Source organism: Pseudoliparis swirei, chromosome 17 (genome assembly GCF_029220125.1).
Source record: "Pseudoliparis swirei isolate HS2019 ecotype Mariana Trench chromosome 17, NWPU_hadal_v1, whole genome shotgun sequence".
In the NCBI taxonomy this organism is placed as follows: Eukaryota; Metazoa; Chordata; class Actinopteri; order Perciformes; family Liparidae; genus Pseudoliparis; species Pseudoliparis swirei.
In genome coordinates, this window is record NC_079404.1 from 13921017 (window position 1) to 13947738 (window position 26722).

The 26722-nt window shown below is 41.5% G+C and overlaps 2 protein-coding genes across 7 annotated transcripts in view; one reads left to right on the forward strand and one right to left on the reverse strand.

Moving 5' to 3' along the window:
• The window catches only part of tp53bp2a (tumor protein p53 binding protein, 2a), a 29142-nt gene extending 16646 nt beyond the window's left edge, over positions 1-12496 (reverse strand). For 4 of the 6 annotated variants that reach the window (XM_056435309.1, XM_056435312.1, XM_056435311.1 and 1 more), the window contains exons 1-4: positions 12442-12496; positions 12008-12163; positions 1657-1804; positions 480-593 (exon numbers count right to left, since the gene is read on the reverse strand). In XM_056435309.1, coding sequence (XP_056291284.1) covers positions 480-593; positions 1657-1804; positions 12008-12034 — 289 coding nt within the window. In that variant the 5' untranslated portion in view covers positions 12035-12163; positions 12442-12496. Of the gene's footprint in view, positions 1-479; positions 594-1656; positions 1805-7683; positions 7820-12007; positions 12164-12441 lie in introns of those variants that run through there. The other 2 variants (XM_056435307.1, XM_056435308.1) reach the window with 2 other exon arrangements.
• A 1353-nt stretch (positions 12497-13849) lies between these two features.
• Positions 13850-26549, forward strand: LOC130207395 (exportin-5). The gene is made up of 33 exons (XM_056435977.1): positions 13850-14036; positions 14664-14785; positions 14871-14943; positions 15343-15480; positions 15787-15969; positions 16090-16116; positions 16204-16389; positions 16843-16919; positions 17012-17056; positions 17153-17243; positions 17389-17472; positions 17569-17694; positions 17775-17865; positions 17946-18074; positions 18410-18525; positions 18617-18772; positions 18912-18953; positions 19044-19133; positions 19272-19471; positions 19562-19664; positions 20424-20605; positions 20914-21014; positions 21105-21201; positions 21302-21437; positions 21566-21664; positions 21782-21828; positions 22128-22231; positions 22533-22592; positions 22856-22947; positions 23033-23140; positions 23763-23900; positions 24400-24564; positions 24778-26549. The coding sequence occupies exons 1-33, from the start codon at positions 13935-13937 to the stop codon at positions 24922-24924; spliced, it is 3657 nt and encodes a 1218-aa protein (XP_056291952.1). The 5' UTR covers positions 13850-13934; the 3' UTR covers positions 24925-26549.
• The last annotated feature ends 173 nt before the right edge of the window (positions 26550-26722 follow it).

Sequence of the window (26722 nt, forward strand, 5' to 3'; positions counted from 1 at the left end):
TCTGTGTTACAAACACTGAGCAGAGCTAAGCTAACAGTGTGGGGAAACAAGAGCAAGCTCAGATAACAGGAAGGGGAAAACAGCCATCTAATCCCTGGGCCAGACTCAAGCTGTGGGGGGTAAAAGGGTTTAGTTACGCAACTAGGAGCTGAGAGGAGAGCAAAATACTGGAGTTTTCTGTGTTCCTAAGAAAACTGAAAAGTAACAGGCTTATGACGATGTGCCTGGGACACCCTGGCCTCCAACAGTACGGCTAAATAAGCAAACAAGGCAAACGTTATGTGGCCCTCTTAGAAAAAGTTTGGGGACCCCTGGTTTAGAGACTGCAGGCATCTCTGGAGTTTACTACGCTGGTGTAAAATGTCTTCTCTCTGGGGAATGCCCTCGTCCAAACCATGACTCTTATGTGAGAGACGATAGAAACTCTCGCCTCTACCTGTATGTGCGGTCGGGCTGTGTGTTGGAGATGGGACACGTACCTGATTCCCTGCCAGGGGCTCGATTGTGGCGCAGAAAGAAGCGCACCTCTGCCCTGTGTTGTCCCCATCGTTGGAGCACATCCAGCATTCTCTCCCCGTCACCTACAGCTCGCTCTGCAGACAGAATATAAATGTCAGCGCTCAAGTGTGAGATTAAAACACACCCATAAAGTCAACATTAAGAATGTTTACTTTGACTCAATTTGGCACGGTTAAAATACCATTTAGGTCAAGTGTGCATGTGAGGTTTGCAAAATCCTGTTCATGTACGAGCCCGACAGTGAAAGTTGATTAATTTCACCGTCGTCGTCTGCATCTAGTTGATCGTTCTGAGTAATGACCTTGAGTATAAACAACTGTGATGTGTTGTCAATTGTTCCGGCTGGTTCTGAGCCAAAAGGCTCATCATCCATTCCTCAGACATTTTCTTCAGCCAGCTTAAGACCGGTTCATTACACAAATGGACTGACACTTTACAGTCAAGTAGAGGTCAAGGAAACCGATGTATTATAACGGCATGACTGCAAAACAAGTCAGATGAATGATGTCATATTCCGATTATAATAGATTTACATCTACATTTGATGCAAAGTGTCACTGCTGTGTATTCAAGGAGAATCAGCAGCGGTCTGAGAAATGGCAGCAAAATTAGACAATCTTTTCAGACTACTTGTGGAAGTACTTAAACACAATAATTGCCACTTTCGTCACTCTTACGGCAGCATCACCATGGAAACAACTACGAAGCCTGGCTCCTTGAGTTTTGATTCTGAATACCTCCTGACTCAAAGATGGAGGAAAAGGGGAAAGCATGAAATCCCCCTCTCTCCCTCCTTCCCTCCTTTCACCTGAGAGACGTCTGGGTGCTTGTGTTTGTTGCAGGGATTATGGGCTCTGCTTCATTTGCATTGTGGACCCAAAAGAGATAAGCCCTTCAAAAAGAAATTATTAAACAGTTGACCACACAGCTAATCTCCATATATGATCCACTTCAGAAAAGCAATTTCCCTCTAATTAAAAGAAAGAAGACAAACAAGTGTCTGCACACCGACTCCAGTCCCTTGGGATGCATCCATAATATTCCACAACCAAAACAGCACGTGACTGGAAATCCCATGTTCTTCATTGTGGACAGATGAATAAGGAGAACACTGCGGGAAGTGTCACCGTCACTCACCAGATCCACGCCACATCTCAGAGAGGTGACAGTCTGCTTCCCCTGGCTCCTTGCACAACTCCACCACGTCCCGGCACAGCGTCTCCGGGGTAACAGGAACCTCAGTAAAATGCTGGTCATTGTTACTGAGGTATACTGTCAGGAACATCTGGGGACAACGGCGAAAAGAGAGTGAGGCAGATGAAATGTAGAAGTTAAATAACAGAAGAAAAAGGAGCGTGTGTGTGTGTGTGTGTGTGTGTGTGTGTTTCACCAGCTCTTCAGACATGGAATAGATTGCTGGCTTCATCCGTTAAAGTGATAGCATTTTGTCATTCAGATATTGGTTACTTTACGTTAATATTTTGTGCAGCAGATTCAAACATGGCAGCATATTTAGAATCAAAATGTATTTGGTCACTGAAGCATTGATGACCCTTGTGAGCACGATGGATGCTCTTCATCACTCCCAACAGTGAACGACTGATGCTACTGTTTGGTTTATAATATCAAAAAGTGCACAATCATTTGATGACAGGACTTTAAGTTGTGGTTCTCATTTAATTCCTCTTAGCTCACTCAGTGTATGTAAAATATTTTGCTGGATATTTATATATTCACCCACTCAGTTGTCATGAATGAACATTGGAAATGCATCGAGACTGTTTGCCAAATTGTTATTGATTGATATAATACATTTGTTGCAGTCATTTTAGGAGGCGGTACAAGGATTTAGTTTCCCCCCCTTTCTCTGTGTGACTCACTTTGCACGGCTACAGTCTTGAACTTAATCTGACAGCCTTCAATTCAGAATTGAATTGTTGTGTTAAAAGTGATACGGAAACATTACTAGGTCAGACCTAAAAAGATTGCTGCTGTGAGCATAAAGAGACCATAATATTTACTCAGATACGAGTAGCCTGTTAAATACTGTCAGGTTAACAAAGAGGGGGGCGTGTCTAAAAGAAGGAACAGATAGCAACATCTACTCCGAGCCCTTATTCCTCTAATCATCAGAGGCCAGCTCCCAGAATGCCATTTTACTACATGTCATCTAACTGCTAACTAGTGCTGTCACCACTGTGAGAGATCTCTATACACACACACGCAGAGGCACGCACACGCACACACACAGAGTACAAATAAAACAACTATCTCAATGAAGATGTCTCTGGTGAAGAAGTGGACTGTGAACACCTTCAGCTCCAGTAGAACAACAACACTGAGCAGAAAATGGAGCCCTCTGAGAACAAGCATCCCGAACGCTGGAATATGTCACATGTGTCACTGTATTGTTTTCAAAAGCTAAGAGGGAATTTTCAAATCAATACTTATACAGGATATTGTTATATTATAGTTCATCTTTAGTGTCATAGTAGGCATTGGGTGTATCATTTAATAAAAGAAAAAAGGCCCACGTCGAACTAAAGCCTCAACAATCTATTTTGAAAAAACACATCTGGGAGTGAAACATAATTTTCTGCTTATATGATGTCAACAAAAAAACCTGACACTAAACATGAAAGTGAAAACGGGTTCTCTGCGTTATCACGATTGGACTGTGCTGGAATATGATCCCATCAGAAATGTCTTGATCCAAAAAGGAAAGTGAGAGCTTTGATAAGGCTGCAATAAAATCAATGTTGAAACACAACATAGCAAACTTTCTGTATTAGCCCAACATCAGGAGCCCAAAAGCTAGACTAACCTGGAAAGTGTATAACGGTCATGCTCTGGGCTGAGCCCCTCCCACTAATTGACCGGTGCAGCTGGAATTCATTACCCAATCAAGCTCCAGGCTTGATATTCTCCAGCCCTGCACTCACTCCTGACGACCCTTCCTCCACCCTGACGACCCTTCCTCCAGCCTGACGACCCTTCCTCCGGCCTGCTCACCAGATTCCAGCCCCTAGTTCTTTCCTAATAAAGGCTATACGACCATTTCTGCTGTCTGTGTTTTTGGTCCAGCTCCACAAACAACATGACAATAATTGTTAGAATAGTATCGTTCGTGTCCTAAAACCTCCAGGTTGAACTGCTAGGTTTTTCTATTCTCAGCACGCTGCCGTGAACAGCCGTGCCTATCGGGTCTGTGGTGGGAACATCAGGTCAGCAGGGTCATGAGCACAAAGGGCTTGGGGGGCAGAGCAGCTGCAGCCATGGTGCAGAAACAAAAGTATTTGAGTTGCTTTTGAACTGAGGTGCACGGCGACAAAGCACGACAGCCTTAAGATAAGTGGCTTTATTCCTCTTGTCTTCTTCAAATGAAGCTTACTGAGTGGGCAGGTGACATGTTTCCTCTGAAAATCTCCTTGGCAACATACACAACCGGAAACGGTTCTCTTTTTTTCATGGTAAAGGTGGAAACGAGGGCCAGCGGTCGGACACAGAGGACCCAAGTCAACTGGTTTGTTCCATAGAGATGCAAATGAAGGATCCCCGTCAATAGAGCGGATCAGCAGTGCGTCATCCTCGTCGGTAAACTACAGTACAGACGTCGGCCCTGTATTCCTCACCGGCCATATAAGACCTAACAACTCTGTGCTGAAGGACCACCCCGGAGAACAAAGCCAAAACTAAGACTTTTCCCTTCCTGTCTGCTTATCAGAATAGTTTTACTGTTTGTGGAACAGAGCTGAGAAATAAACTTATCAGTTAACATAATAAACTACATTGTCCTGGGCTGTAATTAAACTAAAACCTCAATTGGCAACAATGTTATGTAGTCTGCCTTGAGCGGAAAAAAAACAATTGAGAGATCAACACAGAGCAGCTGACATCATCACAACTTTCCAACAATGTAGAACATTCAAATGACCCTGTTAATATTTGGAGAACGAAAGAGAGACGAGAGAGCGAAGGGGGGCGGAGGGCGCGCATCTGAGAGAAAGTGAGGAGACGGGACACATCGATGGGAGGGGAATGGAGTCCCGAGAGTGGCAATTCCTACAATAAAATCAAATTCTCTTCAGCAGCACTAAAGTTAATGAACCAAGGCCACCTCTATCCAGACCTAGCCTCCATCCAGATGAGTAAGCACTCTGCGGCTGACCTTCATGCACCTCGTGCACACGGGCAGATTATAGACTCGGATGTCGCACACACGTGTAACATTTACTGAATTTTTTAAAAAACTAATCAGGCTAATTTTCATACATATTTATATTGCTTTAGGTAGATTACAATTTGCAATGAAACATAGGGTTATTTAACATTAATATAAATTCATGTGTATCAATTAAAATTTATAACAGTATTCATATTGCAAAATATTGTTTATACACACTAGTCTTATTAACACAGGAAAAAAGTCCACTTTGACTTGCTATTATTAGCAGACCTGCGTGTGTAAACAAAATAATAAACTTGTTTTATGCAAAATCACATTTTAATATGAAAAAGAAATCTCCATGATTGATTTATGTGGTCTACCTAGACAGAGGGGTGAGAAGAGAGACCCTCATTTCGACTGAGCCAAACAACATGAGAGTTCATTAAATATTCATAGATACAACAGCGAGCAGAATTAAACACCTCAATAACAACAATAGCCTCTTTAAGAATAGACAAAGTAGCACAACATCTCAGCAGAAATAATCGTCTTTGGTAGCTTTCCACAACCGGGGAGCCGAGCGGCACCAATTTAAATTGCATGACATTTGACAAAAGTGTGCTACACTGGCCCTCTGTCCATCAGAGTGGATCACATGGAGGAAACTGCTGAATTGCACTTCCTGAAGTGCAAAGAGATTGCCCCGGGGTAGGAGACGGGGACGAGCTGCCTCTGCTGCAGCGGTCCACTATCATAACGATAGATTTCTAATTCCATCACAGCGTCAGTTTAGTCCAATCTGTCTCCCAGGGTTTGGGTCTGCTGTGACAGAATAGAATTGCAAGATGCCAATTACTGTATCACCAGTGCAAAGAAAATGTGGCTGTTAACACTGCAGCCTGTACTGTAGATATTCTCAAAGCAGCGCAGCTATAAGACGAGGTCATTGGGGCTATATCTCTGGGATTAAGTTAATCCGCTATATAAAAAATATAGCCTTTCAACAGACTACTCGCTCAGTCTAACAATAGTAAGCGTCAATTTAATAGCCTGCAGATAGGATACAGCCACTATGCCTTACGTTTTAGAGGGAATATCCTTCCAGGTACCCAAGGCCCAAAAGTATACAGGTGTTCATTTTCATAAAAAGTGAAGTGCCTAGTTTATCCATGAAAGTAGGTACTGTAGTAACTACAGTCTTGAGAGTAAATGGCTCATGTTTTAGAACATCTGTTCTAATAACACAGATAGGAGAGTGTGTGTGTGTGTGGGGGGAGGGGGTATCTCTCTCTCAGAGATGAAAGGCAGTAAGATCAAACCCTCATACAAAAGACACTGTAACAAGAACACATCTTAGAGAGATGGTGACTGCAGCTGGCAGCACATACTTAACCTGCCCGTTGAAAAGGGCTGAGAGGTTGAGAAAAAAAGAAACAAAAAACACAAAGGAATACTGTAAAGGTTGTTCTGGATTATTGCATAACAGGCTTCTTTTGTCAATGATTTTGTCCTGTATGAAATTAAATAAGGTGCCGTTCCTGCAGGGAAGTGCAGGACTATTATGCGATAAACGGAAGATATCAGCTACAAAGCCTCCATGCTGATTTGGCCCTTTACTGTGAAATTTGGAACCCTTCTCCATTAAAAGCAATTGATTTCAGGCCTGAGGGGGACATGCTTTTCAAGCCTCTCTAGTTGTTTAGACAGGACTCTGAGATGACTTGAGTTTGAAGAGCAACACTGTACCGATAACCAATTACAGGAAGGAATGCTATGCTGATGTGGGTGTGGCACTCCCACTGATCCTTCAGATAAGGAACATGTGCACTGCAGCAATAGAGTGTAAACGTACAGGACAGGTCCAAGGAAAATGAAGTTACAAGAATGGTCTTTTGACAACGCTATTTCAAGCAGGCCTAGTAGCATTCCAACCCCCGTCTCACCTTCACAATGCACTCTCTCCTTGCGAGGGTCAATTCTATCGGTCTCTCAAGATCATTGTCCAAATGCAATTGGTCCCTTATTACATTACGGGTGATCAAAACTGTTTGCCACTGCAGTTTCCCATTTCCAAGAATAGACAAACCACTCGGGATTATACTGTAATGGAATTACTTCATTATCAGGATAACTAGCAAATCAAAGCTCATCCCGTTACCGAGAATTCACATCAATACAACTAAAAACACCGGCAGCTACGTCAGAGATGATTCATTATCTTTGATTGGTGTTTCATGCACAATTTCAACTCCATTCAAAACGTTGAAACTGTTGTTGAGTGTCTTGAGTGAGAAGAGATCATTATTTTTCTCTCACCAAGTAGCATTTCATATATTTTAAGTTTGTCAAAGTGTTGTATGAGCCTGTTAAATCTCAAACAGAGAACTTCAGCTATGCATATCATAATGTGTCGCTATATGGTCCAAGGTAGACCCGATTACAACCTCCTGCTGATAAAAGAGTGATAAATATGAATCAATTATGTTCATTTCTTAGGAGGTAAAACGTTGCTGAAGTGAAGGCCAGTGTAGTATTCTATAAATAAGACAAATCCTTTCAGTGTGTTGAATTAACAAAGAAACCACAATTTACCACTGACACCAATTTGGTAAATCTGCATTATGCTCCCAAGACAAAAGAGCCCAATAGCTAGTTAATAAATATTGTGATGAAAACCCAATATTACGTTTTAGATTTCTGTGCGTATCTACATTTTGACTATATCGCTGGCTTGGAGGAGCACCAAGGATGTAGTTAGATCATATGGGGCAGATGTGATGCCTCGGAGCAAAATGGGACAACTGGGGAAGTGGATAGTTTGAGACAAGTTGGCAGCAGTAGAAGTCGAAGACAACAGGGGCTCGACTATCTCTTTGACCACCCCTGAGGGGGTCCCACTTATTGGCTGCTGGGCCTTCTGTCCACACACTTTCAATTACACGTATCGCTGCGGTAAGCAAATGAGTCAACTTGGTCTTGTTGAGGGCGTCACCTACAGCGGGTCCGTAAGACACTGCAGCAGCATCTTCGTCTCTGTTCTCCCTGCCACAGCTTCAAGAGTTGACACAGTTCCAGCACAGCAGTCCTTCAAAAAGGCAAGACAGCAGAAAACTCTAATGGCTTAATGCATTATTCCTCTTCATCTGTCCCTCTCACTTTCCGTACGCTGCATTAGGGGGATGAAGGGGTGAGGGAGAAAAGGTCAGGGGCAACAAACAGGAAAACCCATGCGGAATCTGAACACACAGTCGCCTCATTCAGCTGCAACATTTAGGAGGGGAAAAACAAGCAGTTTTTACACACTCAAGCTGCAGCGAGCTGTGACTCTTCGATCAGGACAACCTCTTCTCTTTGTCTGCACTGCAGTATACTTAGACGATCACTCTACCATCTGCATTCTCGCCATAGTCTTCCATTCCTGGTGTACGCGATGAGAGCGTCCAGACTTGTGCTTATCTGAGAGATAAGGGAAATGGCAGTCAAAATGAAGCGGAGGGGAAAGGATGCATCCTTTGTTCCCAGCCTTCTTGACAGTTAAACGAAGTAATTCAGAGTAACATGGCATAGCTGGAGGCCATTGCAGATCATAAACTAAAGCTTAAATTAGAGAACATTACTATATAGTCTGTTATATGTGAACTTATTGTGTAAAAACAATCTTACACCAACACTCATGGAGTGAAACTAAAAGCAAAAGGGTAGCGATTCAAAATGTGGCAGACACGCTTTTTGGCTTCCTAAAAAAGAAAAACACTGAACGCTGTATTTGTGTCATTTCATCTGCTACATAAAAAGAGACTTTGGTGAAGCAGGAGAGAGGGGGATCGGAGAAGGCAGAGTACAAAAGCTCTTTTCCAATGCAGGAACTTTTCGAGGATCTTTTTGTGGAATCAAGAACAGCCGCTCCCTTTTGACCAGAGGAAACGGTGTTTAAACTTGGCTAACGGGACACTCGCTTCTGTCCCCAACAGAGTCACCGGGCCAAGGGTTCGGGGTTAGAGTAACTATCCGAGAACAGAGTATTGTTTGAACAGTATCGATAGTAGGCCAACAAAAGTGTAGCCGACATTTGAGATTTAAACAAACCAGAAAAAACAACCATTCACACCGTAGTACATTACAAAAGAACGATGCATCGGAATAGTTCTCTTGTTATGCAACAACAAAAAACTCCCTCTTAAAAAAAGACACCGTTTCCAGTTAAAATGTGCAAACAGGACCATAAAGAACAATTTTTTTTATTCCTCACTTATTTCCTACTTTACCTTAGTTCCTGGGACTATGTGGTAAAAAAGGGGCCACGGGTTTCCGATAAGGCCGATTCCCAGCCCACCCTGGGTACACTTCTGACCCATGGCTAGACCACTGTTTCAGCCTCAAACAATGCTGTCACAAGGCCCTCGCTGCTTTCTGGCATTGGACCACTTTAATGTGTAAATCAGCTTTTCACCTGAATTCCTCACAGATGGGAGTCACTCAATATTCCATGGCGGGTAAGTCGATACCTGCTCCGGTGACTGTTGTGCTCCCACTTAGAAACCAGGCTAATGTGATGCCTGTATTGTGGAATGTGCTGCACAGTCAGACAGTGTGCATTCAAGAAAATGATTTTACATATTATCATTTGTCTCAGTTACATTTTTGTTTTTCCCCGTGATATTAAATCAGGCTTGTGTACAACATGTTATAATCAACTACTCAGTGCTAAGAAGACATTTAACCAGGTTGCAGAGTTGCCAGGAAAGGATCAATGCTGCCCATTTGCACCACTCTTTTCAGCCAATACCGATAACTCTTCTTCTTCAAATACGAGTCAAAACATTGCCCTTGAAAGTCCTTGGCTGTCACTGATGATGCTGCTTACGTAACTATCATATACTCTCCCAAAGACTAAACACAAAGCCTGTGCTGGCGCAAAGAAAGCCTTCTCGGGTTTCTGTTGACGCACAGGCCTCCAGAACATCATCTCATTTCCCCATACCATCGCCACAACGTTTAGCAACAGTGAGATTTGTTGCGGTGTAAATGTACATTGTACAAATGTGTGTGGACAAAGAATGCAAAACTGTGGCATATGTTGCATAGTTAAGTGTACCTGCTTGAATATACACCTCTCATGGGAGAGGAATGAAGTAGTAATATGTTCCTGCAGCATTTTACATCTGGCAAAACTCCCCAACTCTCATGTTGCCAGAGTGTTCTATCGAATATAATTCATCAGGACCAAAAATACACAAGGTCATATGAATTAAGACACCGGCAGAGAATTTAAGCACAAATGTGGCATTGATAAGAGTCTGTAGAAAAACGCCTGGTTTAAGGAGAGATAAAAGTAAAATCAGGGGTAAATGAGTTATACCTTGCTATGGTTCAATAAAGTGTGTGTATCCCTTATCAGGGGGCTGCCACAGCACAGGCAACACACAATGTGCTCCACACAACACGCTGTTTAAGAGATCCTGCAGCTCATTGTGTTCAGCAAACAGTGACCCCTTATTTACCATCCCAGCCAATTATTACCACACTACATTTTCACGACCCCCGAGCCCCTGGTCTGTGTATAAGCAGGGTCATGGGCTATAACAATAAGTCACATCAGATATTTCTATATAGAGGCCATTTTGAGTTTATCAGGCAGCACCAGAAGCTGGATCTCATTCAAACACACCAGACATACAGAATCAGGTGAAGAATTGGGGTAAAGAGGGTGGCTACCAAAGTCTCATGGGGCCTATAAAGAAGCAGATCTTGTCTGAAAACATGCACGGGTGACAGTTTATATCAGTGTCCACAAGAACAGAGCTTGATGACAACAAATGACCATGTGCCAGCAGACGGAGGAGGTCATGCACCAGACAGGAGTATCCAAATACGACTGTCTCCACAGCTAAGATGATTACTTCTCTAATCAAGCGGTTTGACTGGAAGCACAGGTCTGAGACTGAGCAGAGATGGGGTTCATTAGTAGAACCAGAACTTACTAAAACAGATGATTACATTGGATTGTTCATTAGTTGTTGTGTCCTTGTAAATGTGTGTACCTGTGTGTTGTACAGCATGTTACTTAACATATTTCGACAGAATGGTCCAGAATTAACCAGTGAAGTTGAGACAAAAACATTAATTGCAACAGTGGTGCAACATGTGCTGTACCGTCCTCAGTTTTCACATGATTAGTTTATTAAGCTACCAGCCTATCAACAGACTGTGTGTTTTGTTATTATTATTACTAATTTGACAGATTAATCATTAATGTATTTTACCAAAAAAGAAATGTCACAATACTCTGGCTTCAGCGATGTTTCTTTTTATTTGCTTTTTTTCCCTGTTTTATATTTTTGTTCGCTTTATTTTAGTAGAATAAAATAAGCAATATAAATACTTTCCTTTGAGCTCTGGAAATTGTGACGGGAACTTTTCACTTTGTTTATGGCATTTAATTAAATAAATAAATTGACAAATGAATAATGAAAACACGTGTTGTTTGCAGCCTTATTTGTCATGAATTTCTCAGTTAAATAAATAAATTGTAGACATAACTTGGGTTAGTTATCAATCTTTTTTTTACCAGTAAGCAGCCAAAGTGACAGAGAAGTAAAAGTGCTTCTTTAAAAAACGTGTTTACTATTTTACATTATATATAATGTATTCATGGGGAAATTCTATTTGTTGGGACGACAGTGAGCACATAATAAGTCCACTGTGCACTGCCCTCTCTACATACATCAACAAAATGCTGAGAGATAGACGCTGTCACTGCAGAAAGAGCAATGGACCGCTGAAGATGATGATGATGGAGATGATGACATATGGCAGGAGGCCAGAGCTGGAGTTCGCTAGTGTTATCAAGACTTGGCAGGCACCTTCTTCTGAGCGGGCTGGATGTGTGTAACTCTAACAAAGCCTACAATACATACATCTGCGATACATGCATGTGTTGCCAGGTAGATGTCGCCTGTCCCAAGACAGGCTCTCGAATCTAGTTACACCGTGGCGCTGTGACGCAGGGGACGTCGGCTGGTTCAGCGTTACATGTAAAATAGCCACCCGGAGTCAAATGTGCGGATGTTATTACAGAGAGCAAATAGATGACATAGCTTCTAACCAAACACGACACACACATCTGTCACTGCTAATAAACTTCTCAAAACAAACCCGGGCTACCGGAGACACAGAATATCAAACGCCCCAACTTGCCAGTTTAAATGTCCAGGTAACTCACAGTGTAAACAATGCGGCAATATAAATGTCGGAAACGGACGTATTTAGCTCTAGGACAACGTTAAATCGTTTAACCAAGTGATTAAAGCACAAACTCACCGGCATCATTTTAGCTTCGTACCGCATTTAGCTCACCAACACGGCATGAATCCCCACGGGGCAGTTTCGACGAAAGCTGTGAGACTGGCGATCACTTAATCCCGGAGCATGAACCCGCGACTGGCGAGGCGACTTTCTCCTCTTGGGAGTCCCGACCTGCGATACAAACAAACATATCGGGATTTAGTAAATACAACCAAAATGTAAAACATACATTATCTTGTCTCGAGGACCTGTTGCAACGAATAGCACGGCCTTCACGACAAAAGTTTCCGTTGTAGTTGCGCGAGCATAGCTTTAGAACTTTGAAGCGGCTCATTGGGAGCGCGAGGCAATGCGAAAGAAAAACACCACAAGTTTTATGAATAGACTAAAAGTAAAATAAATTAAACATCTATGAAAGGATTATTCGCTATGTGTTAGGTGTTGCTTACCAGAGAGCGCCAAGGTAATCAGCCCGAAACCCCGTTGACTGACAGCGTAGCTCGGTCGCTCGCAGCCTATCCCAGAGTGACGTAGAGGGAGGAAACTCGTTCCCGTTTGGAATTCAAGCTCCGCCTCCTTTTGGAAGAGACACCCCCCACAGACAGGCTTGTTCGCTGAAAACCAAATACTAAGCTCTTCACGCTCACTTTTAAGAAGCAAACCACATATGTTCACCACAATATACTACAGGTCGACACCATTCAGTTATCAGAAGCAAACTAAACGTACGTCACAGGTAAACAAGCAAACTGAGTTGATTCGGATATAAGTAGGATGTCTCACTCCGCTTGTATTTGACAGGCTGAAAGCCAAAGGTGAAGTGGGAGGAGTTATAGCAGGATGATCCTCAAAAAAGTCAGTCGACTCACTAATATACCACACACTGAAATACTCTGGTACAAGTAAAAGTTGTTTTCATGTCACTGGCACACACAGTATTATATCATTGCAATGCTGTATTAATTTGCCAATCAGTTTGTTCTTAATGGATTCAGAAACCTATCATTGTTTTGTGTTTTTGTTTTAATTAGTGCCTTTTAGATAATCATTTAAAATCCCAATGTATTTTATATCAGTTAGATAAAATAAAATAAATAAATAAAATGTTTACCATGGGTCCACATTTAAAGTATCACAAAGGGGAGACAGAAACAGGTACAGCACCAATTTCTCCATGTGCTTTGTATTTTCCTTTTACACAAAGTTCAAATCCACCTCTTCCATGATCAGTTTTGTTCTTCAATTGAAATGATAATATTCCCAATAATGTTTTGAGAAGAGTTGCAGCCCTGCAAGCTCCAGCCTTTAACCTGGTGCTAATCTAATTAAGTATTTATTTAGGAATATCCATTTTTCACAGAGGACATTTTGACATTGCAGAGTATAAAAAGCAAAGGTTGCAATCATCAATGGTACAAATAAGATGTGATGACCTAAACGACGAGGACGTGGTTACTGGTGGCTCTACTCCACTGTCACAAAAAGGCCTAGTAAAAATAATTTAAATTTACTGTAATTCAATTTCTATAAAGAAGGTGATGAAATAAAATGTCACCCTAAATTTAGTTTTGATCATTTATAATTTCACAATTTATTGAATGATTAATGTCCTAATATGATCATTTATTTAATAAGTTCTTAATAATAACGTACACATTAGGGCTCAATTAGATTAGGCTCAATCGGGTCTTTGATTTGTTTTAGACAATATATTATTATTATTATTATTATTATTAATAATATTATCAGTATTTAAAAGGGGACTACAACTCCCATAACTCCCTTTCACGGGGAGCTAACCTTTGACCCGGGCAGGCAGCGGCTCACTCTGAGCACGTTGGGTAACGCTGCCTCCCTGAGAGTTCGCAGCCCGCCGTCGTGCAGGTGTTTTGCAGAGCTCGTCGCCTTTGCCTCCACAGTGTGCCAGACACGACCTGAAGTCATGGCTGACCAAGTGGCCGTCGTGTGTGAGCAGCTCGTCAAAGCTGTGAATGTGATGATGGGTGCAGAAACGGAACATATTTACCGACTCGAGGCCCTGAAGGTAACATCGTTATGGGTCGCGAGCTAGCTTCTAGCTAGCAGAGCTTGTCATTTGTTGCAGTTAGCTGTTGTAAAAGTAGAAACATGTACATGCAGAGCTGAATATATATATATGGGTTGTTCGCGTTGTTATTACATGTGCAGCTTTCGTTCATACAGTTCGTGTACGTTTGTTAACGTTAGCTAAATATTGAATGAGGACGGTGGCCAGATGCTTTGCGAGCTAGCCGCAACTTCTGATTATCACTTCAGCCTCACAGCCACTGTCGACTTGGTCCATTCATTCTTAGAAATGGTAACATCTGGTTTAACACAGCTTTACTGGTGTTTATGATAGACGGAGCTCCGTATGTATATATGCATATATAGTTATATAAATACAATTCATTCAAACTTTTTGTTGCAAAAGGAAACGTCGCACCTAGCTTGAGTGGCTAACGTCACTTGGCCGATTAGCTTCATGCTATTTGGGTATTTTTTGTTATATGACTGAGGCAGCTGTTGCTGTAGCAACACGGACGTCCTACACGTGTACAGTACTAATACAATAGTATTATTAAACCTTGAACGTAGTTTATCCAATTAGCTAGGTGCTGGTGATATAACTGGTTTTATTTTTCCACAACAGTTCTGTGAGGAGTTTAAAGATACGAGCTCCTTCTGTGTCCCATGTGGCTTACGATTAGCCGACAAAGCCCAGCCAGCTGAAGTGAGACACTTTGGTTTGCAAATCCTGGAACACGTCATCAAGTAAGTGTCACCTATAACCGAATAACAAGTATCTACTTGATTTAAAAAAAATGGATTTGTCAAAGGAAGCTAAACATTCTTGCAGGTTTCGATGGAACAACATGCAACAAAACGAGAAAGTCCAGCTGAAGGAGTCTGCCATGCAGCTGTTGTCAACCGTGAGTGTGATATTACTGAGCTCTCTCACAACTGCATAATCTGTCTTGTGGTTCAATTAAATTCATTTAGTATGGTACAAAATAAAAAATGTGCCTCCAGAGCTCTACAATCTGTACACGTGTGACATCCTCTGTCCCGAGACCTCACATCAGTTCAGGAAAACCCTGCCCCTCGTCTAGAAGTAACACATGCGTGAACACATCTTTCGCCATCGCTTTGAGACTAGATGTGCCTTATTTAAAAAATAAATAATGATAATAATTATCTAATTGGAAGAAAGGCAGTCCTTGAGATTTGATTTACATGAGAGTTGAAGGAGAAGTCCTGATTAAAAACTTAAATTCTGTCTTACTGTCAGTTATAAACACTTATCTGACACCTGTTTGGGGTCTTTTCAGGGTACTCATGCTATCCTGGAGGAGGAAAGCCACATCAAAGATGTCCTGTCACGAATCACTGTGGAAATGATAAAGAGGGAATGGCCTCAACATTGGCCAGATATGCTGAAAGAGATGGAGGCTCTCACTAGCCTTGGGGTAAGTGACTTGGAAAGTGTCTATAGTATTGTACTACATATTAGTCATATCCTTTGGCAGCTTGCATGCTATTTTAATAAAGTTTTGTAATGACTTTCATTTAAATATGTACCAGTCCTTTATGTCAACTTGAGATTGATAGATATGATCAAGTGGGGTATAAGTGCAGCAACTATGAAAATACACAACATCATGCCTTGATTATTTTATCAGTGCAACCATTATTGTTGGCCAAAATATGCAGCCCTTTTAATCCTGTCATGAAAAAGTAAAATAAAAGCAAAAATGTACTTATGACTTTCATAGGAGGCACAGACGGAGCTGGTGATGTTGATCCTGTTGAGGCTGGCGGAGGATGTGATCACCTTCCAGACGTTGCCCAACCAGCGACGCAGAGACATCCAGCAGACACTCACCCTGAACATGGAAAGCATCGTCAGCTTCATGATGGCCATTCTGAATGTTAATGTCGAGGACTATCGTAAACTGGTCAGTGGGGTCTGAACTTAACTTTTGCAGAAATGGGTAGCATTATAGTTTTAATCTCATTGATTGATGGATTATCATTTCTGTTGCTAAATTACATTTTATTTATTTATTTTCATCCAGAATGGGTCCCCTGGAAATGAACTACAGGTGAGAAAACATCACTTCATCATGGCTCTAAAATTAAACTCTTATGTACTTGATTACTAACCTTATTTGTCTTAATTTCCCACACAGGCCAGAGCTCACTGTCGAGTCGCGGGGGCTACGCTGAATACACTAGCAGGGTACATAGACTGGGTGTCTCTGGTGCACATCACCAATGGAAACTGTCATCTCCTGGAGATGTTGTGTTTGCTGCTGAGTGAACCGGAGCTGCAGCTGGAAGCAGCAGAGTGTCTGCTCATCGCTATCAGCCGGAAGGTGAGTCGCAGGGAAAACACCTGCTGTAGAAACCCTATGGTGAAGCCATCATGCAAGCTGTAAAGAGATTATTTTTCTCATTTACTCTCTCCGTTTGTCAGATAGTCACGGCTTTATGATATCGTAAAAGAAAACAGATTACCAGATTTAAATATAATTTGTTGTAAAGTTGGGCCATGGAAAGAAGTTCTGCAGAATCGGAGCAAAAGCGCTACCGTGTGGCTATTTGTAACACCCATTGACTCATAACTCCTCAACTGAGTTGTAGATAAGAGTCTTTTTTTTTAACAGAATTCATGGACAATCTGATACATTTTTCTATTACACTACAATGACCTTTATCTTCAATTATAGAATCGTAGATCATATGACTCAAACTACAGTATGCATAGTTACTGCCTAGAATTCAACTGACAAAAATAAGACATGTAATAAATTGTCATTCTGCCGCAGGGCAAGCTGGAGGATAGGAAGCCATTCATGCTGCTATTTGATGATGTGGCCATCAACTACATCCTTTCTGCTGCCCAGTGAGTCCAACTGCTTCTCCGTCATTTCCCTTTACAGCTTTCAACATGGTATCCTCACAGTAATTGAATGGTTTGTGTCTGTCTGGTTACAGGTCAGCAGATGGACTGGCAATATGCGAGTCGTCCGCTGAATCAAAGTAAGTAACGTCACACACTGTAAAGCACTCATACAAATACATGGTAAGTTTGTTCTGTGCATCTAACTATGACTCACCCTCTGTTTGGGACTTTAGCGCAGTGGAGGTGGTAGAGCGGCGTTACATCTTCCTGAAGAGGCTGTGTCAGGTCCTGTGTGCCCTGGGGGGACAACTCTGCTCATTAGTGGTGAATTTGTGTTAATTAGTTCCTTTGCTTTCATGGTCTTCTATCTGGGATTGGTCCACACACATGTACACATATAATGTGAAATAACAAAAAAGCTTGTTTTACCAGTTTAGGCTTTTTCTTTAATGTCATGTTCTCTCCACAGGGTTCAGATGTTGAGGTCGAGGTACCTGCAAATCTCAGCAAGTACACAGAAGCGTTTTTAGCCTTCACTACACATGCCAGTCAGGTGAGAAGACAATGACTTTAACTGCATTAATATCCATACAATATTATCTTTCAGCTGTGTTTGAGCTCTCTTCCCGTGACTCCCCTTTTCCTGCAGTTTTTAAAGTCCTCCACTCTGCCCACTTGGGGAGCTTTGTTCCGACATGAGACGCTGTCGAAGGACCCGGTTGTTGTTGAGATGGCCATCAAATACCTCCGAGCGTCTATGACCAACCTCGTCAAGGTGAGGCACTGATGTCAGTGCTTCCATTCCCTGTGTACATGGAAGCCAAACAGGTGTAACGGTTTTTTTTCTCTCCCCAGACTGGATTTCCATCTAGAAACGATAACCCCAGTTGCAGGTACTCCCGCGCTGACTTTGACAGTGATGAGGACTTCAATTCGTTCTTTAATTGTAAGTATTGTGGATTCAGCTTTACGTAAAATCAGTACTCGTTATTTTATCCCCTGGATGTTTTTCCACATATTTAACAGCTTTTCGAGCACAGCAGGGAGAGGTCTTGAGGATTGCATGTCGCATTGTCCCTCTGGAGGCATTCCAGATAGCAGCAGAATGGCTACAGTATCAGATCGTGAGCCCTATTGATACTGGGGATACAGCATGTAAGTGTTTGTCCTCATCTTTTATCTTTCTGTACATATGTTGTGGTGGTTTTGGTTTGACATGTCAAATCTGAAGCAATATAGATCTAAATCTTTGCTTGTAAAGTCCCCGTTGGTTACATTTACTGGAGCAATCCCCATTGACTACTCTGGTACAACGGACTCAATTTGATAGTGATTTAGGAATATGTATTAGCAAAACATGTTGTAGAACTTCTCTGACCATTCAATTGAAGGACTTTGTTATTCTTCAAAACTAGTTTTATATACATGTAGATGAGCTTGAATTTTTACATGCAACTATTTACGTATCTTCTCTCTCTTACCTTCACTAGCTAAGACTATCGAGGGCCTGTGCTCCCTCTTGTCTCCATCAGTGGTCCAGTGGGATGCAATGACCGTCTTCATGGAGTGTTTGGTCACACAGATTTTTAAAAATGTGGAGGAGGAGGTAACAGGAACACTTTTATGTGTATGAGAAAAAGGATGTTTATTGTAATGAGGTGAAGATTTCCCCTTTTCTTCTGCCCTTCGCTGTGTAGAAGTTGCCGATAGACCAGAGCATGGAGCTGCTGCAGGCCGTGCTGAACTACAACACCAAAGACCCGCTCATCTTGTCCTGTGTGCTCACCAACGTCTCTGCCCTCTTCCCATTTGTTAAACAAAGGCCACACTTCCTGCCACAGATTCTCGACAAGGTCAGTCGAGTAGTCATTGGTCACTCCATATTATTTATGCGTACTATATACCATAGATGTATTATTATTGTATATGGAAATGTATAGTATATAAAGCAAGTGTTTTCTTGTAATGTTTCTTATTATTTTGTCCCTACAGCTGTTTAATGCCATAACATTTGAGGTTGGTCAGGAAAGTACGGTAAGAGTTTCATTCGGAGAACCACGTTTTTGTACTTTTCCTCATCTTTCTTGTCCAAGACCAACACAATATATTTTCTGACGCCTTCAGGCACCTCGGTCCAGAGCTGTAAAGAATGTGAGGAGGCACGCCTGTTCTTCCATCATCAAAATCTGCCGGGATTACCCACAGTACATCCTGGTAAATTTAAAGTAAAATGACATAAATAATGTTATATGAATTTATTTATGCATAAAATATGTACCTGAAGTACAGCATGCTGATGAATAGACGGAGCAGATGTTTGTGACTTTGACATTTGTTTTCCTTCTTCTCCAGCCTTGTTTTGACTTGTTTTACAGTCACGTCAAGAAGTTGCTCTCAAGCAACGCCACGCTCACTCACATGGAGAAATGTTCGCTGATGGAATCCCTGGTGCTCATCAGTAACCAGTTCAAAGACTTTGCAAAGCAGAAGGCTTTTCTAGATGAACTGATGGCTTCAGTGGTTACAGACTGGACCTCTGATGAGATGAGGCAGTGCGTTGGAGTTCTCTGTATTTTGGTCAGATCGTATATGCCGTGTCTCAGCGTTATGGCAGATACCTGACCTATCTCTTTGTGTTTCAGGGTGCTGTGTGACCCTGCTGTGTTCCTGTCCTTTGTTGGTGCTGATCAGGTGGTCAATGAGCAAAGTCGCGAAGCAGAGACAGCGGGCCAGAATAGGGGCCGGGTAAGTGGACATCCTTCATGATAATGAGTCATGAGAGATTTTCAGGTGAAACAATCGAGGCTAGAGAAGTCAAGGAGGGATATTTGAATCAACCCCATGTTCAACACATAAGTATAGCGGGGTAGCATTAGAGCTGGAAAACGTATCGATATCATACCAATATTGTGATATGAGACTATTTATTTTCTTGGATTTGATATTATAATATGGAATATGTGTTGTCTTTTCCTAGTTTTAAAGGTTGTATTACAGTAAAGTGATGTCATTTTCTGAATTTACCAGATTGTTATATTGTTTCTCTCCCTACCTAATCCAATCGTTATGTCCACATTACGTATTGTTTATTCACCTGAAATCTCAATGTGTACATATTTTCTAAAAGCAGTAAGTGAACCCTACAATATCGTTGCAATTTCTAGATTGAAAACATATTGTGATATTAGCTTTCCTCATGTCGCCCACCCCTAGGTAGTGTTCTAACATTTGCTAAGGAGCACTAAACGAGGATGGAGAATGGCAAAGTAATGCTTTTTCAAGTGTTTGGTCATTGAGCTAATTATTGGACAAATCGAGGCTTAAATGTGATGACACGAGAGACATTTCATTACAATCCGCCAAATAGTTGTTGAGATAATTCAGTCTGGTCCAAAGTGAGGGACTGGCTAGCAAAGTGACATTGTCACCCTAAATTTCTTTATTCAACTATAGTAATAAACTATTACTCAAGTATTTATCTCTTCTTGTTTGGCCTTCCTCTAGCTGGGTTTCTGCTTGTATGCCATGTTGGGGGTGGTGAAGCGGGCACGCTGGCCTGCAGACCTGGAGGAAGCCAAGGCCGGTGGCTTTGTGATGGGCTACACCGCTGCTGGAGCTCCCATCTACAGAAACCCTTACACGGCCCAGTTTCTGGTCCTGCTGCCCAACCTACTGGCTCTCATCAGGTACGCCGGTCAGGGGCCGCTGAACCTTGTGTTCAGGCACATGGGGAACTGGATTGGACTAACAAAAACCTGAGGATCATTCGAGCCCCGAGAAGGAAAATATGATTGTCGGGTTTGAGGTTATTTACACATGATATGGGTATGTCATGATCTAATGTGTGAACAAACACGTTGACCTTGATTTCTAGATGGGACCTTCATGATGGCTATTTGTGTAAAAGGGTTATAAGTCAGGCTTAATAGTGTCTCAAAAATACTTCCTGTTGTTATTATACTGATCTGTGTCTGTTCTTTGCTCCTCACTGCAGGACTAACAACAGTCTGTTCATGCCGGAGAACACGGCTCGTCTGAGTGAGTCTTTCTCCAGGGCCCATGAGGTGATGGAGTCTGACAAAAAGGTGGTTCTTGGTAAGATCTTTCTCTGCATCGTTTCTGCCTATTAGTGAGCCATCGTCTGAAAAGATTCTTGTTAACATCTCTAATATGGGCTTTTTCCAGGTCTGTCTCAGCATATCCTGGGTATTCATGACTCTCCTGTGACTAGAACCAACCTGGAACGGATGCAGGGCTTTTTCTCCACACTGTATGACAACTGGTGAGACTTTCCCCAGACTTTTCTTCTGGGTGGTTTACAGCTCAGATGCAGTTGCCGATTAAAATGCTGCCTCCTCTTCTGCTCTCTTTACCTCCTGTAGCTTTCATGTCCTGGGAAATGCAGGTCAGGCCTTGCAGCAGGAATTCTTCACCATTGAGAACTTGAGCGAAGAAATAGCTGGTTCTGCGTTTCTGTCCCTCGACCATGTGCCTGACCACAGACTTCGCCCGATGATTCATATCCTTATTTGTTTTACCCAGTTCTGTTATACTTTGTAAAATATGTTCTTCTTACACAAATGTTAAATGTATACTTTTCTACATGAACAAAGCTGTGTTAACGTGGCATTTCCTTAACGAGTGTACGCGTGTTCCTGAGGCAGTTGGTGCTCGCGTGTCCTCAGGAGTACTACAACAGTCTACTCTGCCCCCTGCTCGGACCTCTGTTTGCCTACATGCAGCAGGTCAGATCTCTACACTTATCTCATACACGTTTTAATCTCATCACTATGTTTTATTCCCTCAGTCATTAATGGTTTTGTTGCCAAATCTCTTGGCTTTGCTTCCGGTTCCTTCTAAAGAGACTCGATGCCAAGTGGCAGGTCATCAACCAGAGGAGCTCTGTCAAGTAAGTTGTGGGATAATGTTTGTTGGTGCACATATTAACTGAACACTCAACTTAAATATGAACGCCACACAAGACAAAAAATTCCCACTAAAAAATGCTGGTATTTTGTTAAGCTGTAGAACAGAACATTTTCGTGGAAAATATTTATGAAACGCAGTTCCTTTTGAATCTTTATGCAGTTCGAAATAATCACAGATAAGATCTCTTCTCAAATCACTTGAAAGGAACATTTGCATATACGATATATTTCATCATTTGCTGACTCTCAAAGTGGTTGTGTGGACTTGTTTTGTTTTTAGCGATGAGGAGGAGGAGGCGCTGTGTCAGGAGAGCCAGGTGACGCAGGAGATTTTGGAGGAGCAGCTGGTCCGCCTGCTCAGCAGGGAGGTCCTGGATCTTCTGAGTAAGTTTCCGCGTCTCTCGGACTTCTCCCATTTACAGAAAAGTTGTTACAAAGACATTAAAGTGACTTGTAATCTGACAACATAAAAGCCTTGTGAAACTTTGATACAATGATACTTTATTTATTGATAACTATTACCTAAAAATAATTGTCTCTATAAACAGATTATTTTTAAATGAACTGCTATGCACTCCCAAACCAAATAAGCAAAGACACTAGGCTTTGACTCGAAGACTGACTGTACATTGGGGAGTTAAGGTATTGTCGGGGTATAATACTTCTCTTCTTTCTTCTCATCTAGCTGTCAGCTGCATTTCGAAAAAACTGACTGAACCAGCAGCAAATAAGGAGGAAGTAGATGGTAAGAGTCCATCTTCAAATATTTGAATCATTAGGTTGATTTGTCTTCTTCTTAATATATACAATACACATGCTCTATCTGTGCTTCTGAAAGAGTTTTTTCTTTTTCTTGGTGAGTTATCCTCAACCATCGTTCAGGGCTGTGATGTCGCTCAGCTGACGAGACGGAAACAAAACAAGACTGTTGTGTTTTTGATTCTCACCAAGTGTCTGATCGCTTTGCTTGAATGTGTTTATATAATATATAATAATATATTCTCTCAGAGGTCGACATGATGGATTCAGTGCAGGCGGCGTCTCCTGCCCAGCCCACAGAGGAGCTGACGGAGCTGGGGAAATGCCTGTTGAAGCACGAGGTCAGCCTAAGAGCATAACATCCGGAGGACGGCGTGGTCATACATGCTGTATATAAACTTAATGTCTCTTTTTCCTCCTGTCCAGAACATCTACATGACTCTGCTGACCCTCTCCTTCACCTCTCTGTCATGGAAGGACACCACTAACTGTCACCGCACGGCTTCAATGGTCTGCTGGACGCTTCTGCGGCAGGTAGCACAATACCATTTATTTATTTTCACTTTTTTAATGTTATACTTTCCTTTTTGAAGGATGAGGCAGGCTATTTTCTATATTTTTTATATTCACAGATAACATGAAAAGAACACAACTTTTTCACTTCCCTGTACGTCTTTCAAAGCTGTGTGCACAAGTATATTAGGGCTGTCGATGAATATTCTAAATCCGAATATATATTCGTATAGGAAAAAAAAAAGAAGAACTGATGAAAATGAATATTACATTATGTTAAAAAGCATTACTACTGCGGCGATCTGCCTTGCTCCCACTAAATGCTCTTCATGACGGGAGTCACACATCGTCTCTTTCATTAATTTAAAATTAAACGTCACATTAAGTCGAGCTCAGCAAGGAATAATTTAACAGCCAGACTGATGGCAGAGAAAAGCTACTTTAGCCTTTGTATACACAGGAAATACCCGTCATGTATTTTCATTTAACCCGTTACCATTTCTGCCTACTAATGTATTTTCATTCCCATTCAATGGACCTTTTTTTGCCGAAGTCAGTTTTTTGCAGGTAATTCAATGTTTCAGCTGATGAAAAGTATCTTACCACATTTCTCAAAGTGTCTGTCCCACATTTGTCTCTCCAGGTAGTTGGGGGCAATCTTCTTCGTGAGGCGGTCATATGGTTCTTTACCAGCGTTCTTAGAGGCCTTCAGATTCATGGGCAGCATGAGGTCTGCAACTCTACCCTCTCTCAGCTGGCAATGCTCATCTATGAAAACCTGGTGAGGCTAAAAGCAGCCATCTCTGCCATATATGCACTTTTTCTTGATCAGTTAAAGAAGTCGCTAAGACTGCAACTAACCATATTCTCATTAGCATTTATCCTGCCTATTATTATCTTGATTGTGTCTATAAGATGTCAGTAAGTTTTATTCAATAACATGCTGTCCAAAACCCAAAGATGTTGATTTTTATTATTCAATCCATATATTCTATCTTTTATTTTGAGAGTCCTGGTCAAGATGGCAGCATAAAACTTCAAGTAACGGACGTAAAAAAAACAACGTAAAACGGTATAACAAATTTCTCAAAAGAAACTAACTTCAAATTACAATTCCTCTAGTATCAGCAAGTTGTTGTTGATTCATTTTCTGATTATCAACTCTTTGCTTGATCTTAAATTCACAAAGTTGTCTAGGTATAATCTACGAGTTTCATTTGTGGAACATTCATGTTAATTCCTTCTTTTTGACTCTTTTCCTTTCCGTCAATCTGTCTTAGCGGCCTCGATACGTAGAGCTGAGAGCGGTGATGACCCAGATCCCAAACATCAGTGTGGAGACGCTGGACCAGTACGACAACAGGCTCATAGACCCCAATGCCCAGAAGCTTGGAGAAAAGAAGAGGAAGGACCAGTTCAAGAGGCTGATTGCAGGAACAGTTGGGGTAATGCCACCGTTAGCCACTAGAGAGCAGTGCTTTATTATATCCCACTGGAGACTGCTCATCAGCCACAGGCTGGCCGCTGCAAGGCCTTTGTGCTCGGTAGCAAAATAAATGTGCAGCAGCTCAATGAGGCTGTACAATCTAATGGAATTGTTACCGGTAGATCTCAGATAGCTGTGTTTAACCTCTCCTCTCTCTGTCCCCTGCCAACAGAAAGCTCTGTGCCAGCAGTTCAGGAAGGAGGTTCACATTCGGAACCTTCCTTTGCTCTTTAAACAGCCCAAGCCAGAACAAGATGTAACGAGCAGTGACGCATCGGGCCTGGAAGCTCTCTTCTCCCCAGAGAATAAGACCCTGTAGAAGCACATGGAGGTTCTAAAGGACTTCCTTCTGACTGAAGACCGACATGTGTACAAACCGGGGTTTCTCTCTCCATCCTCCAGCTGGAGCAGCACGACTCTACCGAACCGACCTGGCGACCCTCTTGTGTTTTTCTAAAGGGCATTTTTATGTCAACCCGTGGCGTACCAAAGCAGCAGTCACACTCGCGTTCTATCCTTCCACTGGTCATTTGTGCAGGCGAGTATCTCACAGTAGATCCCCTTTTAAATCCTGTTGCACACTTCTTTTACTTTACATTTACTTAACATTCTCGTATCAATGGAAAATTGTAGTAAATATTTCACATGATGAACGTCCTGTTTGTCAGATTGTGTTTAGAGACCATCATAAAATATCAGACGAGCCAAAAGATGATCAAGGGACCAAACTGTGTTCTGTTTCACGTTGGGTCCGTTTCCTTTTTAGTATGGCAGATATATGCGACGAGGAAATCTAATTAAGCTTCACGGTGTGGTTTGATGAACAGAATAGAAACAGGCATCTAATGATATCCCAAAATAATAATAATAGAATTGCTGTTCGGAAAAAGTGTGTTTGTGTACTGGAAACCTTTTGTACTTGTAAAATCTTAATTTCCAATGTCAGTATTGCGCGCGTGTCATGTGACCAAGATGCTGCTCGCGAGGCTGTTATATTCCGGGTCAAGAAGAACAAATTCTTCATACTTTTCTTTTTTGCTGTTATTTCCTTTGACTGGACAAGCTTGGATGCCGTCTCTGATGCTCAAGATAACTCAGGTGCGACGTTCCCTAAGATGGGGTGAAGATGCTTTTTGGAAACATACCCAAGAAGAGAATTGAGTTTAATTGTAATTTCAAGAATGGTTATTGTAGATGATGAACAAGTGTTTGCAGACATCACAGAGTGGTTGGTTTAGGGAATGATGGTTTGCATTTGACCAGTTCCTCATATCGGCACAATTATCACAGCAAGTAGTCTTTTAAATTGCTTATGCATCGCACATCCCATACTACCAATATTTCATCCACATATTGTGCCAAAACAATCATATAAAACTTAGTAAGATATACATTTCATGAAGTTTATTTAAGGGTGGACTCAACAACTAATGTGTAGCTTAATCCAAGTCTGTTTTCTTTTCCTTTTTATATTCTTTTTTTAAATGTTTCTTTGTTTTTACCTGTTTTGCCAGCCATTAGAAAAAGATGAACCAGCACTACATTCCTTCATTATCCAAGGGATTGTTTAGAAGCATAATTTGTTGATGTTTTTTCCCTCTTATGGAGCTTTTATGTAGGGTAATTTGTTTTGTGTCGCGTAAATTCAGGCCAAACGTATATGGGAGTTATTTCGGCTTAGAGTGAGCCCCCTTTGAAAAAGACAAAGACTGGTCTGCATTTTGGATATTACTGAAACGGCTTCACGTCATCCTTGCCCAGGAATAGGAACATTTATGAATTGATTTCACTCTTTGTGATTGTTTGTTCACGTTGCCATTAAAAAAAAAAATACTGATGCTTGTTCAACACTAAAATGTTCTGTACAATGAAGAAAATATGCTTTTGAAAAATGTGTGGTTTATATTTTGTTTTTTAAATAAAAACAAATTTTGAATTCTCAAATGTATAGAAAAGTAGTTCAACTTTTGTTTTTAAGTACATTTTTGTTATTGCTTAATTGACGTTTTAATAATTATCCGTTTTGCTTTTGCAACATTTTGCTAACAACACAAAGTTGCAAATATAAATTAGAATGTTACTTTCAGAGAATCACAAGTTGATGTTAACTTGCTGTG